General features: G+C 48.1%; 1 protein-coding gene across 3 annotated transcripts in view; it reads left to right on the forward strand.

Moving 5' to 3' along the window:
• Positions 1–18,137, forward strand: part of DVL1 (dishevelled segment polarity protein 1) — a 225,404-nt gene that overhangs the window by 160,130 nt on the left and 47,137 nt on the right. Inside the window, exon 1 of one of the 3 annotated variants that reach the window (XM_075906882.2) lies at positions 8,188–8,690. The exons of the other annotated variants lie outside the window; for them this stretch is intronic. Within the exon in view, the coding sequence (XP_075762997.2) occupies positions 8,501–8,690 (190 nt within the window). The 5' untranslated portion in view covers positions 8,188–8,500. Of the gene's footprint in view, positions 1–8,187; positions 8,691–18,137 lie in introns of those variants that run through there. 3 annotated transcript variants of the gene reach the window in all.

Genomic DNA, 18,137 nt, shown 5'->3' on the forward strand with positions numbered 1-18,137 from the left:
GCATTTCAAAGCAGCAATGCCATGTGGAGACTGGGGTCTGGCCCTGGGCTCCATGCGGTGCTGCCACTTTGAAGCACCCTCTCTTCTCCCCCCCACTCTTTGCTGCCTGTTTCTGATAGAGGCAGCAAGGGAGGGGGAGCGACTAGTCGACTAGTGTGTCGACTATCCGATAAGCATTTGCTTTTTGGATAGTTGACTAGTTGTTCACATCCTTAGTACATACTGAACCATGTCGGTAACTCTATTAAGCAACAGAAGGTGGATTGAAAATGAATCCTGTGCTGTAATATTGGGAGCAGATATTGATTAAAAAGGGAAGTTACATTTTCCTGAATCCAGCTCCTCTTCCAGAGCAAGTTAAGACTTGGGAAGCAACTGTTTGTGAATGATTGTTTTTCTCGGTACATTTCCTTTAACAAATAGCTCTATTGGCTACTCCTGTTTGAAGGAAAAGCCATTAGGGGTAAGTGATTACGTTCCTGTGCCAAACCAAACACTCACTATATTGATACTTGTGGCAATCACGCTCCATGATCACGTCTGTCCAAGAACTTAGCGTTGCTGTGCTACACTAGGTTTGTTTTCAGGTTTGTTTCATTGGTGGGGGACGGGGGTGTCTGTTCACAGCTATCAGGAGTTGCTTTGTGTCAAGGGGCAAAAAGTCTTGCATGGGCTGCTCCCATGGCTGGCCTGCCTGCTTGTCTGTGAGTCCATGTGATGTGCAAGAGAAGGGGAAACCCCTGATTTCATCACTATCACCAGGAGTTTGTTTTATTTATCTGTGTAGTGGATGCTGCATCCCGGTCATGTTAGATGCTGTGCAAACATGAAACAGAGCTTTCCTGCCTTGAAGAGCTCCCGCTCTAAGCTGAAGGCAATAGATGACAGGTGGAGACAACCCACAGATGAGGCAGGAGCACAGTGTAGACACGAGACACATACTCTTCCCAAGACATGAGAAGTCATTCTTCTGCTCTATTCTGGGCCGATTAGGCCTCAGTTGGAGTATTGTGTCCAGTTCTGGGCACCACATTTCAAGAAAGATGTGGAGAAATTGGAGAAGGCCCAGAGAAGAGCAACAAGAATGATGAAAGGTCTAGAGAACATGAGCTATGAAGGAAGACTGAAAGAATTGGGATTGTTTTGTTTGGAAAGGAGAAGGCTGAGAGGGGACATGACAGCGGTTTTTAGGTATCTAAAAGGGTGTCACAAGGAAGAGGAAGAAAAATTGTTCTTCTTGGCCTATGAGGATAGGACAAGAAGCAATGGGCTTAAACTGCAGCAAGAGAGGTTTAGGTTGGACATTGGGAAAAACTTCCTACCTGTCAAGGTGGTTAAACACTGGAATAAACTGCCCAGGGAGGTTGTGGAATCTCCATCACTGGAGATATTTAAGAGCAGGTTAGACAAGCATCTTATCAGGAATGATCTAGATCAGGGCTACTCAATATGTTGCCCACGGGCCGAATGCGGCCTGGAGCCTGTTTGTTTGTGGCCCACGGTGCAGTTTGGGTTTACGTGGGGCTGAACACGCGGCCCACAAGTGGGATCCTTTGAACATGGCCTCCATTGGGAACACGCTGCACAAGGGCGAGTCAATATAATGGTCTTCTGTTGACGTGCGTTTTAGTAGTTAAATTCCTGGACTGTCATTGCTTATTAAAAGTGCTGTCATATGGGTGGAAATTGGGTAAATATTGCATTTAATTAATATCAGCAGAACTGACTTAAATGGGGCCTGCATGTTGTGTAGTCTTGCCTTAATCTTTGTATTCGTTCCTGTGTGAAAAAAACTATTTGCATATATATTTGCATGTATATGCAACCACACTTAAGTTGCGGCTCTCGGCATGTACTGTATTACTGTGGCCCCCGGGGCTTCCAAAGTTGAGTAGCCCTGATCTAGATGGTTCTTGGTCCTGTCGTGAGTGCAGGGGACTGGACTTGATGGCCTCCCAAAGTCCCTTCCAGTTCTAGTGTTCTGATTCTCCCTGAATAACTTGAGCTGTGGAGCTCCGTCGTTTCCTATCTCAGGTTTTGGTTGGGTTGTGTTTGGCTAGGCCCAGTCTCCTGGCTACATGGTGCTAATGGAGAAGCCTTTAACTTCCTCATGCAGCTGCCTCTCCTCTGCTGCCCCCTTTCAAGGCTTGTTGGAGTCTACATTCTTTGAAGTGCTTTTGTGCCTTGGGGTGAGACCTTTTTGGCTGTTGATGAAAGCCAAGGAGGATGTACTTTGACCTCCGAAGCGATGCCGCCTCCTAATCGTTGTGACAGATTGAAAGGCCGTTATCTGATTGTCTCAATGGATTCTGCTTCCTCTAATGAAGCCATAAGAGCTGGGGTCATGGAGGGTAGAAAGTCCCTGGCCATTAGTGGGGGAGCGTTGAATGCCCAGATGATACTGGGTACAAAGGAGGCAGAAAGAACAGGATGTGTTTGGGTCTGGGAACGGCTGAGACAAAAGGGTGTGACTCTCGTTTACACTCAGGGTTTGTCTACATGGGAAAACGGTCCCCTTGAAATAGGCAGGGTTATACCAGTACAACCCCCATGTGGAAACTCTGATTCCAGTAAGAGAGTGACTTGGTTTGGTTTTTTGTTTTGTTTTTTGGTTGGTTGGTTGGTTTAGCTCAGTGGTTCTCAAAGTGTGGCTTGTGGATTTGGGGCTCTCCACCCCCCGCCACATGGAGCCTGCACTGGTGTTCCAGCCCCATGGTTCCCCTCGGCAGGGTTGGAGCGCCAGCTTCCCACTGGGAGGGGCAGGCCTCACGGGTCGGATCTGGCTTGTGGGGGTAGGAATCAGCTCCATGTGCTGCTGTACCTGTTGCTGCTCTGCCTGTTCCCAGCTGAGGGAGCAGCTGCTCTGGAAACTGCTCACCTGGAGGCTTTCCTCACTGCTCCCATTGGCTGGAATCACAGCCAATGGAAGCAGTGGGGGCGGTGCCTGGGAAAGATGGGCGGCACGGAGCCAGGGAAATGCCCCCCCCCCCATCCCCTCGTACCCAGATCCCACATTCCCCACATGCATCCCCTCCTACGGAGACCCTCCACCTCAGTTTTAGGACAGCAAAGTGGGGAAGAAGCTACACTAACATAAACCATAATCCCCTGCTGAGGAACCCCTTTTCCCCGGGTTGATTCCACACCGGAGATGCTAATAAATATGTCTGCTGCCGGATGCACTTGTTAAATATTTTAATAGCGGCTATTTAGGCAACTCAGTAACAAGTATTCTACTCAATCTTTATGCTCTGGCCTGTGTAGACTCTGGCTGGTCTTTTCAAGATGGGGAGCCTGCCTCCTGCAAATCCCATCCATATGTGGTGGATCACAATAAAGATAGAATGGCACGGAAAAAGGTTCAGAAAAAGGCAACAAACATGATTAGGGATTAGGAACAGGTCCCATATGAAAAGAGATCAAAAAGACTGAGTCTTTTCAGCTTAGGAAAGAGGAGACTAAGGGGGGGATATGATAGAGGTCTATAAAATCGTGACTGGTGTGAAAAAAAGTGAATAAGGAAAAGTTATTTACTCATTCCCATAACATAAGAACTAGGGGTCACCAAATAAAATTAATATGTAGCAGATTTAAAACAAACAAAAGGAAGTTTTTCTTCACACAGCGTACAGCCAATCTGTAGAACTCCTTGACAGAGGGTGTTGTGAAGACCAGGACTTTAACAGGATTCAAAAAAGAACTAGGTAAACTCATGGAGGATAGGTCCATTGATGGCTGTTAGCCAGGATGGGTAGGAATAGTGTCCCTGACCTCTGTTTGTCAGAGGCTGGAAATGGGTGACAGGAGAAGGATCATGTGATGATTCACTCTTCACTCCCTCTGAGGCATCTGGCATTGGCCACTGTCAGCAGACAGGACACTGGGCTGGACAGACCTTTGATCTGACCCAGTGTGGCTGTTCTGATTTTTGTATGTAGCGCTGGGTCAGAGGCTGCAGAATGGGAGCCCAAACTTTGACAGGGTCCATCCACTGCCTCCTGCTGGAGAGTCTTGGCAGCTCTTCTCTGCCACCCAGGGAGGGACAGACTGGCTGTGTCCACATTGGCGTCCCTTTCCGGAAAAAGGATGCTAATGTGACACATCGCAATTGCAAATGCTGCGGGGGATTTAAATATCCCCCGCGGCATTTGCATTTACATGGCTGCCGCTTTTTTCCGGCTCGGGGATAAGCCGGAGAAAAGCGCCAGTCTAGACGTGATTCTCCGGAAAATAAGCCCTTTTCCGGAGGATCTCTTATTCCTACTTTCAAGGGAGTAGCCCAGTTAGTCTGTACAGGATAAACTTAAAAAACAACAAACAGTCTGGTAGCACTTTAAAGACTAACAAAACATGCAGATGGGCAGTTTTCCTTAATCTATAGCAAAAACCACCAAGGCCAAGTGGTACTTGCTGCGTTCTCTAGGTATGGGGAACAAACCGTTGCACAAAGAAGCATGTGAGTCAAAAGAGACCATATGCAGCTGTCCTGGGGAGGGCAGGGGGGAGATGTTTCTCTTTGCTTTAGGAGACTTCTAGGTGCTGCTAAGTAGCACTTACCCTGCCTGTTGTTTTAGGAATGGCTGGAGCCTCTTCTTCCCAAAGAAATTCTGTTGTAGAGGGTGGCTTTTCCCTTTCATATCTGTCTGATTTCAGCAGATTGAACACAAGACTTACACAAACAGAATCCCGACAGCCTCTTTGTGGCGCTAAGGCCGTTTACTGCAGCCGTTATTCTTCTTCAGCAAGCCTGAGGGATAATGAACTGAATGGTTTCTGGAAAAACTTAAAAAACAACAAATAGTCTGGTAGCACTTTATAGACTAACAAAACATGGAGATGGGATCATGAGCTTTCGTGGGCACAGCCCACTTCTTCAGATGGCTGGAGGCGGGGGTTAGAAGAGGATGAGGCGAGTAATTACAAGTGTGTTAGGCCTGTGTTTCTCAACCGTTGGGGTACTCAAGAGAAGTCTGGGGGGGTTCATCAACCCAACTGAACTTTGGAGAAAACTGAATTTTTGTTTTAAGTTTTACCGCACTTTATTATTTTTGTACTTTTTACACCCAAAAATTTCATCGCCTGCCCTGCTACGATTAAGTTGTTTAAACAAACGTGTTGCAATGGAAGAAAAAAAATGGTGTGTCTGAAAACTGTAGGTACTGGGGGTACTTATTTTTAAGGGTTACTTTATTATAAAAAAAAAAGGTTGAGAAACACTGTGTTAGGCTTCTGCTTTGAAAGCCAAACCCCGGTGCTTCTTTCCTCTGGCCCATCAGCGCACGGCCTGCTGCTGTGAACAATGGGAGGGAGGGTTAGGGTTAGAGACCCCTTTGTTGGCCAGCGTATGGCAGCAGCCTGCTGGAGAGGAGTCTACCTGTCCGTCCCCCCCCCCCTCCCCCCCCCCGCGAGAAGGGCTGTCCATCAGGGCAGCCGGGTGTGTGCCAGAGGCCCTGGGAAGAGCGCGCAGCCCCGGCACATTTGCATAGCTTCCCCCTCATTGGCTTGGGGCTCCGTGATGCAGCTGCGCCCCCAGCGAAGGCAGAGCCTGGGCTCACGGAGTCCCGCTGATCGCTGTCTCAGGTGGCCCGAGGCAGGCTGCGCTGTGGCAGGGGGGGGGCGCTTTTTCAGCAGGAGTTGTGCTTTCCAGTAAGTATATAGAGGGGGTTCCTGCGCGAATTGCTGCAGGGAGCGTTGAAGTGAGTCGCTTTGGGTATTTGCGGTGGGAGGACAAATTCAGGAGGTGGGGGAATAGGTATGATGGGGGGGGGGGGTACCCAAATTCTGAAAGTGGGTGAATGGGTAGGGTAGAATGTGTGTGTCTGTGCCTGCAAGTAAGTGTGTGTGTGTGTGTGTGTGTGTGTGTGTGTGTGTGTGTGTGTGTGTGTGTGTGTGTGTGTAAAAAAGAGAGAAATCCACCCTCTTGCTTTGGGTGTGTGTGTGTGTAAAAGAGAGAAATCCACCCTCTTGCTTTGGTGTTGTACAAACTTTGAAAACCATGAATCCTAACACTCCTTTACAGTTAAACCCCTTCCCCCTACACCCCCACAACTCCCTTTGGATGTCTTTTTTCCCTCCAGTTCAGGATTATTGACCTCTGCTCTGGTAAAACCCCACGGGAAAGAAGATCATTTAAATAGTATTTCTGATCAAAGGCCATGATTTTGTCAATTGTGGAAGTATATTTCCAAAGTTCTTTTGCTGTATGAGGCACTAAAGTGTTGTGAAGTTAAAAACAACAGGGATGTTTTCAGCTATGTGTATTGCTTAGGTAAAAAGCTTTGTACATTTTAAAATGTTGGCATTAGGAAAAATATCCATTGTGATATGAAACCATGAGTGGGAGAAGTAAGCGGGGTAGCAATTTTCCTAAATCTATTAATTTTATTGAAAGACGTGATCTGCGCATACCGAAATCAGTAACGTACATGGCCTAGAAGAGTCACTGGGTTGGGTGGCAAGGGACCTAGACAATGTTACTTACTATAAATGGGAAGAAAATAGTTTAAGGATATAAGATCACTGTTTTTAAAGTTTTGGGATCTGTTTAAATTTAGCATAAGCAGTAATATGTGGCAGGTATAGTATCATCTAGGAGTTTTCGGGTGCCAGCATAATATTAAACTTTACTATCAATAATTATGATACCAAGAAGATGAATTATTTTCCTCTGAAACATCACCTCCATATTCTACTCCCCTTCCCAAATTCCTTTGCTTATAAGGGATAATTTTAAAAAGCGAAAAGCAAACAAGGAAAAGGGGAAAGGTTGGTGACAAAGCTGAGAGTTCTCCTCAAATACCCTGGGGAGGGGAGGGTAAGTGATGGAGCTGTGTCTGTGTCCAAAGACCCAGTCAGCACAGAAGGCAGTCACGGACAATGGAAATCTCCTTTGAAATGGGGTGTATACGTAGAGCCAAAGCCGGGCTGTGCCCCAGAAATGCCTGTTGGAGTCTCTGGGAGCTGAGGATGTTTATTTCTGACGATTTGGCCCTTAATTTTCTGAATGGAAATTTTTCCTCAGCAGATGTAGGTAGGGAGGGAGGCAGGCAGGCAGGCAGGCAGGAGCGCCTGGTAATCATGCCAGGGTGCATACCTTGAGGTGAAATATGAGCCCACATACAAAAAGAGTTGAAAGGCATCAAACAGGAAATATGATGTGACTAATTTCAATTGACTCCAGAGGAAGGGTGCATTAAATAACTGTTTGCTAGGGCCTGATCCTGCAGATCTTATTCAGGCAAATTTCCCACTGAAATCAATAGGTATTTTGCCTGGAGTGAGAGCTTTGTCTTGCCCATGTGCCCTGAGTCAGGAAAGAACTGATACACATATTGGAGTCAGTAGGACATATGGACATACTTAGCATGAGACGGGTTTAAGCACATGCTGTGTCACTTCTTAAATCAGGGATGCAATTTGTAGCATCCCCAAGTCGGTCAGGCTACATTTCTGTGGTCCTTACATGTTCCAAAAGCTCTCATTGACTTCAGTGCAGTGATTCTGGATTTACACTGGTGGGAATAAGACCAGAATGCGATCCATTGTGCGTGGAAAGAAATGCCTCCATGACTCAAAGCAACCCCTGACAGCCTGACAGAGCCATTTGTGTGTGTTACCCTATGTCAATTGAAGTCAAAGGCATTACTGCAGATTTTACACCAGTGCAATTGACAAACATTTGTCTGAAGACCTTGCCAATGCTCATATTAGACATCAACATGTGTAAATGAAACTGAACCAATTTACAGGAAGGGAATCCCCACATGGATACTATAAAGTTACTGCTTTTCAGATTGTTTATTATTAATTCAGTGTCCTTGAGGCAAAATGCATAAAGAATTTTTAAACAACTTTATTAAAAAAAGGAAAATCCGCCAGAGTATTGAGGCCTGAACTGTAATTCTGAAATGCATTAAAAATTGGAGACAATTTAAAAAAAATCCGCAAATCACCATCATCTCCCGTAGCCTGCGTGTGCAGTAAAAAGTAATCATGCAAATTCCAAAGCTGTGCTTATGTGTGGCTTATTTGGATAAAGAGGACTAGAACGTATATATTCTAGGATCCCATTAAAAATGTGTCTGCAAAAGGATTTAGCTCTTCAGAGATGATCCATGAAAAAGGGAGTGCAAAGCTGGTTTGGGGAACAGCTGAGTGGAAAACCCTATGCAAATGATTTGTGTTCTGTTTCCCCAGTCCCCGGAAGATACAGTGCTCACCAGATTGGCTGCCCTTCAGGCACAAGCATCCTTGGGATTATGTCATGGAGGAAGAACATGCAGATATTTTTTTCCCCATAATCTCTGAGCCTTCAGGCAAAGAATTCTCTTAATGCCCCAGCTGGAGCGCTGAACGACACCCTTTTTCCAGAAGTAGAGTGGTTTTTCGTGCGCAGAGTGGGAGAACTGTGTGCCGCTGGATTTGGTTGCTTGAATCGTGCGGCCTGGCTGTTGCGTTACCTACTGTGGATCCCTGACCAGGCCACGGGGTGGGCGGGGAAATGGTCACGTCCCAGTTTTTGGAGTGTTTTGGGGGAAGTCAGCCACGGCAGGAGAGGCGGCGGCGGCAGCAGCAGTCCCCGCAGAGACCCAATTACAATAGGAGACCTTGCCACAAGTGGTGTCAGCACCTGACGAGACCCCTGGAACCCATCAGATGTTACCCAGAAGCCCAGCCCCGCGTATATCACTGTAGGTATCACAAACCGTTGTAATGGAGGCTCCTGTGTGGTGAAACAGGCTACGGGCTCCACCCAGCGCTTTTTGTAGCCATGTGTCTTGAGACAGGGAAACAGAGGAGGCAGTCTGTCTATAACAGCAGTTCTCCAGCTTTATGGCCCACCCTGCTCAACGCAGACCTTTCTGCGGACCAGCAGCCAACCACCCGTGATGACAAAATGGGTGAAGGAGAGGGTGGGAGTGCGGGGTCTGGCTTTGAGGTAGAGTGCAGGAGCAGGGTGGGGTGCTGGTTGTTGGGAGTAAGGTGCATGAGCAGGCTGAGGGTGGGAGGTTGGGTGCAGGAGCAGGAAGGGGTGGGAAGTCTCGGCAGCAGGGGGGGGAGAGGGAAATGGAAGATTGGGGGGTTGGACATGTGGGATGGGAGGTGCTTACCTGGCTCCGTGCTTCCCGCTGCTCCCAGGCACCACTCCCCCCCCTCCCCCCCACACACACTGTTTCCATTTGCCGTGATTCCGGCCAATAGGAGCAGTGAGGAAAGCCTCCAGGCAAGCTGTTTCCTGTGCGGCCATTCCCTTAGCCAGGAATAGAGGGAGCAGCCGTACATGGAGCCACTTCCTTCCCCCACAAGCTGAATCTGGCCTGTGAGGCCTGTCCCCCTCCACTGGGAAGTTGGTGCTAGCGCTCCAACCTTGCGGAGGGGGCCCGTGGGTCTGGAGCACCAGTGCAGGATCCCTGCTTCAGGGGCGGGGGCCACGCCCTGAGCCTGCGACCCACCTGCAAGATAGTCACGGACCACACTTTGAGAACTACTGGTCTATAAAATAGAGATAACACACATCTGTCCCCTGCAGAGTTTGGAGGGTTTTAATTGTTTCGTGTTTGTAAAGTCCTTTGGAGACACAGTGCCCCATGTGAGTGCTAAGTATTGTTATGTGCCCTTCCGTATCCATCTGATGGAAGAAGAGCTTCTTCAATACCAGGAGGAGTATTGGCAAACACTGCACCCACTAAACACTCATATGTACTCTTGGCGCAAACAAAACCTACCCATGCACCCAGGAAAGCACTTGCCCCAGCACCCTGCTATTCAACTGCTGGTGAAAAGCAGGGGGAGAACCATTCCTGGCCTGAGAACAAAGGGTCGGGGAGAAGGGAATGGGTCATCAAAGTCAGTTTGCAACATTCTATTCTGTAGGCACTTAGCATTCCCGTAGCACGTTCCTTGAGTCTCCAGGGGCTTTAGAAACATCCGTGACAGGTAGGGAAGCAGCTTCCCCATCTTACATACTGACAGATGGAGGCACAGAGACATGGACACTTGTCCAATGTGTCACTGCCAAGCAGTGGAAGGCCAGAGCTTTGAAGGAAAACTGCCCAGTATACAGAGAAGCCCTGTTAGGTTTGTTTTGTCCCATGTACACTCATCTGGTTAAAATTCTCTCTGCTTTTAGAATTGTCCTCCATGTGAAAAATCCCCCTTGAGAGCTAAAAAGCATAGCAAATTGACGTGGGCCATTAATTCTTCATAGTGGCTCTGAACTGATTGGAGTTTTTCTAGGATAAATTATTTACCAGATAATGAAGGGGGAAACTGTGTGAGTCTAAATATTACACACGGGATTAGCTATCCTCCTCCATTTGGTTGGAATACAAGTCACAGCTTCAAGTGTTTAGCCTCCAAAACAGCAGCTAGCAGGTACTGCAGGGAATTGGAAAACATGGAATATTCTGAGATGCCAAAGCTATCTGCTCCTATTGATATTAATGCCGAGTTCAAGATAATTGCAGTGAAGAATGTGTTCGTGCTGTGTTGTAATCCTTCATAAACCTTGGGCCAAACAATGCACAGGAAAATAAGAAAGTTTCTTATAGAGAAATACTGCCTAAAACCCTATTATAGGATATCCGAGATGCCTGTGCCAGACCCAAGTGTTAGAAAATAAAAGCCAGTGACAGCTGCAAAAAAATCATATCAATATTAGTTTGAATCCTGAAGCAAATTTGCTATGAGTGTTTGTATTTGCTTTCTGTGAATGTCCCAGTGAGCAAATTTACTAGCATTGAGGTTTGTGGGGTAAATGAATTCTGAGCAGGCATTGCAAGATTGTAAAAGGGAGCAAATAACAAATTGCATCTAAAACCTGGTTCTAAAAGCTAAGCTCATCCAATGAGAGAACAAAAATGTGCCATGTGACCTCTGCAGCAAACCAAAATGCCTAGAACGTTGAACGGTGACTCTTCTTTGCAAACCAAATGAGCTACTGGCCCAGAATGTATCCATCAGCGTTACTTGGCAAAGAAATCCGAATGACAAATTCAAAGGGTTTTATAAGCATCTGCTCAAGGACAATTTGGGAATAGAAACATTTGTTCACTAAATGATCGTGTTGGGAGGGAGGCCCAGTTTTGGAAGCGATCGCCCTTCCTGGCTATGTGGACTAAGGGACGCAGGCAAGAAATATCCTTCCTTAACTGATGACATGTGGAGATCTCGGAGGTGAAGAGAATGCAAGATGGAATTATATGGAGGAAGAAGGAGACCCACAATGGTAAAAGCATTAGACCACCCACTCAGAATGGAATAGAGAATCTGTGCTCTCTTGTCACTGCCTGAGGGGTGGATTTGAGCGCCGGGGGCAGCCTACACAGTGATATGCAGAGTCCTTCAGCTGCAAAAATAGAGAACAGTTATGCAACTGGAGAGGGAGGAGGAAGACAATGAATGCAGCTGGCTTAATAATCATCAACACTGAATAGAAATAAAATCTCTCCTGTTGGTGCAGCCCGTTGGCCAGATCCATTTCCCATTCACATCCCTGTACCAGAGATGACATTTGGCCCTGCCTCTATCATGTGACCTTCATGCTCCACTCAGTTGGAGCCAGGAAAGCGCTCTCCAGTCGGGTCTTGATCTTTAAGATCTGGACCCTGTTTAATGCCCGCTCCACCAAGTGGTCCGGTCCCTGTGATGGGATTGGTTAGATAAGTTGCACCCGACAAAGAGTAGAGAGAACCAGGGGAGGGCAAGAAAAATAATAAAGGAGGCTTTGTCCAATGGGGAAGTATAAAGTGTGGCCTCTTGCGGGGTAGTGTTTTGGACTTGTGCTGTTTCTCATTTGCACACTGCTCCTTTGTGGAAAAGGCAACGGGATTCAGTCTGTCCGTGTTAAACCACCAGCTAGCTAGTGAATCTGGAGAGGTGTAGCTTCCACTAAAGTTGACAACAAAACATCAGAGGGAGCAAGACTTCGCCCCGGTCTGTCGCTGAATGGTATGCAGTCAGCTCCCGCAAGCAGTTCTGCTCTGTGTTGTGTGTGCATCTGGTGAGGTGCTTTGGGAGTTCCCATGGCTTTTATTGCTACATTTAAATGGTAGATTCTTTTCTGTTCTCGGAGGGCCCCACATGGAGATCTGGGGATTCCTTGTGCAAGGGGCTGTGTAGACGGTGCCAAATTACAAAATAATGTATTTCAAAATATGCTACACAATTTAGCTCAAATTGTGTCTCTTATTTCGCACTCCAGTGCAGTGTAGATGCACCCTAAGAGACGCGGTCTCTGCACCTAATGGCTCAAGTTATAATTTTTTTGAATTTTGGGGCATTCTCTTGTTTAGCCCCAGTTTTTTCAGAGGTTTATGTCCCTTTAAACATTGCTAAAGTGGAAGGAAACTTGAATCAGTTTTCAAGGCTTAGTGTGGGGTGTAGGGTTCTTTTGTTTTGGATGGGCTTCTTTTCAGCTAATCACTGCTAAAACACCGTGAGGGGGAAGCCAATGCACCATGCAGCAGGGCTAGCAGAAATTCCCCCACAGATTTGCAATCATGGAATCAGGAACCTTCTCAGCACCAGAGAACTTGCCGTCCGAGGTGATAAGCCCCATGGAAAAGCCTGAGTGGGCTCTAAGACAGACAAGGCATATTCCGAAAAGAAAAGAGCCTGGGCCACAGGGAGACCAGGTTTATTTTCCTCATCTTCATACAGATGCTTGAAGAGGAAAACAAAGGGGAAAGCCAGGCCCTGGGGCTGAGAATTAAGCTCCAGAAATGCCTGAGCTTCCCATGGAGTTAAGAAATTTGATTTCCTCTACAATTCTTTTGGGCTCCTAGAAGGGCTTATGAAAATTCCCATCAGCCACCACTTCAGGAAATTGTGCTGACTGCAGGACAGGCACCCAGAGGGCAGTGTGATGGCATCGGAGGAGTAGAGCGCTGTGTCTGGACGCAAGCTAGATCTGCCTCCGAAACAGGAGGGCTTGCGTCTGTCATGGGGATAATAATCTGCCTTTCTCCCACTTGCCGTCTGCTCTGTCTGTTTAGATTGTAAGCAGGGGGAGTCGCTCACTCCATGCGTGTACAGCGCCTTGCACAATGCGGTCCCAATCTTAGTTGGTAAGTTACAGCAATAATCACAAGATTTCATTTCTTGTCAGACAAACCATTAGACGGGGCCTTTCACTCCTTTTCTGAACTACCACTCTGTCTTTCCTGCCAGTTCCTGCTAACCTGGCTTTCCCAGGGGGCGTGAGAAGCTGTTCTTTTGCTCCAAATGCAGCCTTGTGTTCCTGTGTTTTGGTTTGCACAATAAGGGTGCCCCATCCTGCACACCTGATAAAATAAACTGGGAACGCTGTGTTTATTTGGCAAGACCAGGAGCCCGCCTCAGAACGGGAAGGGAGAATCCTTAGCAGCTGGTTCTCACAGTCCGGAGATTCCGCTGACCCAGAATGATGGATTATGGTAGATGAGTTTCCTTAATCCCAGTGTTTATCGGCAGTGTTTGCAGAAGACCCTGCTCCAGACTGATTTGCAAAGACCTGCTGGCATTGAGACCCGTTCCTGTTATGAGACCCTGCTCTGCCTTGTCTGTTTAGATGGCAAGCTGTTTGAGGTAGTGTCAGTTCCTTGCTGTGTCTGTGTACAGGGCCTTGCATGCGCTGTAGCATTGGGGGTCCACAAGACTGTATTAGGGTCCCATCCTGCTAGGGCAGAGGTGGGCAATCATTTTTGCAGGAGGGCCACTTCAAACTTTGGTTTGTGGTCTGGGGCCAGCTCCTCAGGCAGAAGGGGCAGTTCCCTCTAGGTGCTGGACGGGAGGAGACTGCGCATTCTCCTGCCCTCAGGCCAATTGTTATCTGGGGACGGGGGAGTACACGGAGTCTCTCACTTCCCCCACCTGTGCCCTGCCGGGGCATGCGGCACCTAGAGGAAACCTCCAGCTGTTTTGAAGAGCTGGTGGTTCCCTCTAGGTGCTGTGCACCCCTGGTGCAGGGAGGAGCTTGGGGGTGGGGGAGTGTGTAAAGACATTCACTGTTCAAAATGGCTGGTGGCTCCCTTGTGCGCTCTCCCATCCCCAGGTCTTGACTGGCCCGTGGGCCGGGTCAAATGGCGTGGTGGACTGGATCCAGGCCGCAGGCCGGATCTTGCCCACCCTTGTGCTAGGGGCTGTACATACTTAGAGGAATGGACCATGGCTTTGTGCAAAGGGTTAGGTTGGGGGAAAAAAACAGATGGGAAATCAACCACAGGCATGGGACACAGCAGTGACCAGTCCTCCTTTAACCTCTACCCCCGTTTGCTGGGGCTTAGGCTAGGAATCCACAAAGATCTCCTTGCGCAAAACCCTCCTGTCCCTACAACTGTGAAGAATCCAGGGACCAAGGTGAAGGAAAAGATTCTCGCTGCTGCAGTTGTGCTAATGGAACGTGGACACATCCAGCCGCTGGAGGGGAAACGCGTAACAGGAACGGGTCTCAATGCCAGCAGGTCTTTGCAAATCAGTCTGGAGCAGGGTCTTCAGCAAACACTTCTTACCGCCATGTTACAGATGGGAACTGGAGCACATAGAAGGACTTGGTCTCACAGGGCTGTCTGCAGCAAAGCCAGGCTTGTAACCCAGATCTCTCAAACCCCAGTCTGGGGCCTTAACCATCCTTCCTTCTCCCCTCTCATGGGCGAGGGCTAGTGGGATGGGAAATTCCATAAGCCTTAAAAGCAATGCTGAAAAATTCAACCCCCATTGTTCGTCGAGCACAGCAAAGCCTTCAGACAGTAGGTGTGATGGAAGTGCAAGGCAATATTGGTGCATAGTTATTATTTTATTGTATTCTTAATGCAAGAGATGAGTAAATATTTCTAACTGGGAGGGACAGTTCCTGCCTTCTTTCCTGGCAGGGTATGCGTTTATTTTATCGGGTCTTGTAACCAAAGTACAACCCCAAAACATGGATCTTCCTTTCCTTACCCAAATTAAAAATGCAGTCCAATTCAAAGGAGAGCCAGCAGGTATTCCACACCAACAGGAATCAGCACTGTGAAAATTGGATCCAGCAGTCTATTCCTTAACCCTTTCCCCTCAACTTCAGCTCCCACACTGTGCCCGTCCTTCCCCAAATGTTGGCTGTCAGTGGACACACCTGGAGATTCTGCCTGTGACATGCCTGATTGGAAAGGCTGTAACGAGATCACAAAGCTGTGATGCTAAATCTGCTTTCCTTATCAATGCATCTTCCTGGCTCTTCAGCTGAACTGTCATGGCCGGCTCAGCTTTTGTTGACAAGATGCACGTCAAATCAAATTAGGAAACCAACACCAAAGAGGGGCAAAGATTTGTTGATTGTCCTTGGCCAGGTCGCTTAAGCCATGTCTCCATTACGAGCTGAACCGATGGGCAGTGATTGATCTGGTGGGGGTCTATTTATTGTGTCTAGACCCGGTAAATCAGCCGCCGAGTTCTCTCCCATCCACTCTGATTCTCCGCCAAAATGAGACGAGTAAGTGGAGTGGACAGGAGAGCATCAGCTGTCAACTTACCGCTGTGAAGGCACCGCGGTCGGCAGACCTCAGTACGTCGACTTCAGCTACGTTATTGATGTAGCTGAACTTGGGTAATGGAGAGCCGGTGGCCCACGGTAGTGTAGTCCAGGCCTTACGCCCAGATCCTCAAAGGTGTTTAGTTTCCCAAATTCCATTGGCATTTACATGCATAACTCCCTTCGGTTCCTTTGAAAATCCCATCCCATGGAAGTGAGGTGCCTAAATACCTTTGTGGCCTCGGGCCCTGATTCAACCCACACCTTGCACACCTGCTCAAAGCGTAAGCCCCATTGGTTCCCATGGAACCCGAGCCCACGATGAAAGTTAATCATGAGATAAAGTGAATCGTGTGTTGGAGAGCTTCGCTGGATTGGACCCCAAGTTCTCCGTATGCAGCAGGAAGTTTCTCATGCGGCCCATTGTCCAGAGCTGTGAGAGCCTGGGATGGAAAGTGCTCCATATTGTTATCCACAGCTGACCTTGGGAGGCTTAGCTAAGGGGAGGGGGAGAACACCTGGGAGATGCAGGTGGGAATGGGTGTCTCTCTCAGGTCTTTGATTCAGGGTCAAGAAACATCTGGGTCCGGAGAGGAAGCAGGAGAGCCCCTGCAGTTAAAACTTCACGCATGGCTTTGTTTTCTTGTAAAGGGATTAAGGCGCTCCTGTGTGCTGTCGCTCTCAGGTTCACTTCCCATCTCTTGACTTACCAAGTCACCAGAATCCGGGCGCTCTGACGGTGACTCTGATTGTCTGGCGATTACTTTAAATCTCCCTCAGCAGAATAGGCTTCTTTCAGCAGCAAAGCCGTCAGGGGTCTCTGCTTTGTTTTTTCGTTTTACCCTGCTCTCCGGAGCAGGAATGAAAACGTTCCTTCCAAGATCTAGAGGGGCGTGGACAAGAGTCTGCCTTTTGCCTTTGCACAAAGGAAACAACAAAGGTTTTCTGCCTATGGCAGGGGTGGGGAACCTAAGGCGTCGAATGTGGCCCTTGGCTTGCCTGGATTCACCCCTGAGGCTCGGGACTCCCTCCTGGCATTGGGGAGCCTGCGCTGGTGCTCCTGCCCCCTTCGCCAACTCCCCACAGGGCTGGATGGAGCACACAAAATCTCTTAGCCTGCCCCCTCCTCCCCGCTGGGCTCTGGTGTGATAGGGGAATGCGGCCTTTCTGCTTCTCAGTTGGGAGCCATGTCAGTGAGGAGTTGGTTGCTTGCTTGCTTGTTTGCTTCCCACTTGTGTGTGGCCCCCGATTGATTTTTCTGTGGGTCAGCGTCCCCTGACCCAAAAAAAGTTCCTCACCCCTGGCCTAGGGAGATACACACGTGTTGGATGATTTTATGATGGGATTTTAAAAAAAGGTGCCTACAGGAGTTGGCTCCACAAACTGTATTGACTCACCGGGGAGGTTGAGTGTTTCTTGGTCCATGTCTACACATAAGCCCTCCGGCGGCACAGTGGCACCAATGCCGCTTCAGGGCATCTGGCGAACGTGCTCGGCCAACAGGAGAGGCTGCTCCTGTTGGAATAAAAAACCCACCTCCATGAACAGCAGAAGCCACGTCCCCCGCCGACAGCGCTGTGCACGCGAGTGCTTGTGTCAATGTAATTTATGTCGCTCAGGGGATTATTCACATCCCGAGTGATTTCTGTTTTGCCAACGTAGGCTTTGGCTTAGATATAGCCTTGAAAAAGCTCTGCCTCCGTAGTACAATGTGACTTCCCAGTTCTAAAGCACCACCCCATGGGAAGCTCTCAAAGACTTTTTGGAGATTAAGGCTAAAAAAAAAAGGCCCCAGCAAGAGCTAAGAGCTAAATTGTTTTTCATTCCCCAGTTTACAGATGGGGAAACTGAGTCATGAAGTGACTTCAGTGTTAATGGTGGGAACAACTCAAGCCATTAGGTTTTCCAGGCATGGGCTGTAGCCACTAGGCTGCACTGTGTCCAGATGTAAAACTCCTCGTGCATTCCACAGGGAGGAGGCTTGTCATTAGCTCAAGCCAATGAATAAAGTTCTCTGTGGTTTTAACAGACAGTCTGGTCACTGTGTGAAACGTGCTAATTTGATGGACAGAACAGTGTTTTCTCAGCTTTAGAGCCGGGAAAGTCTTTCCTTTCTCCTTCGGTTTTGCCACGGATGACAGCACCAGGGAAAGAAAAAAACTGGCTCTTAAAGCTTGGCTCAGAGGCTGGGTTTTGACATTCAGGGAGTTTGTAGAACAGATTACTTGACCTTGACTGACGAAGGTCAAAGCAGCCCCATTCCCCTTTAGAAGAAATAACACAGTTTAGTCTTTACTTCCTCAGTGATCATTTGCAAGCCGGGGGTGTCTGTTTCCAGGCCACCTGTTTGATTGGTAGAAGCGCTTTTGCCCAAACTCTCCTATGATCCAGGCTGGGAGGGGCAACATTTGAGGTTCCTTTATTTTCCCTCCTGTCTGTGTTGAGTCTGGGATATGCAGCTTTAATTGCCCAGTCCCTGCGTATGGTTTTAAAACCAGAACTAGAAGCCCATTTATGGGGGGGGGGGGGGATTCCCACATAATTATTTATCTGATGATGAATGGTGCAATATAGACCCAAATAGGTCATTTCCAGCCTATTTTCGATTGTAGAATTTGAAGAAATAACTGATATTTTGAATGTTTATTCA

Source organism: Pelodiscus sinensis, chromosome 24 (genome assembly GCF_052426305.1).
Source record: "Pelodiscus sinensis isolate ZL-2025 chromosome 24, ASM5242630v1, whole genome shotgun sequence".
NCBI lineage: Eukaryota > Metazoa > Chordata > Testudines > Trionychidae > Pelodiscus > Pelodiscus sinensis.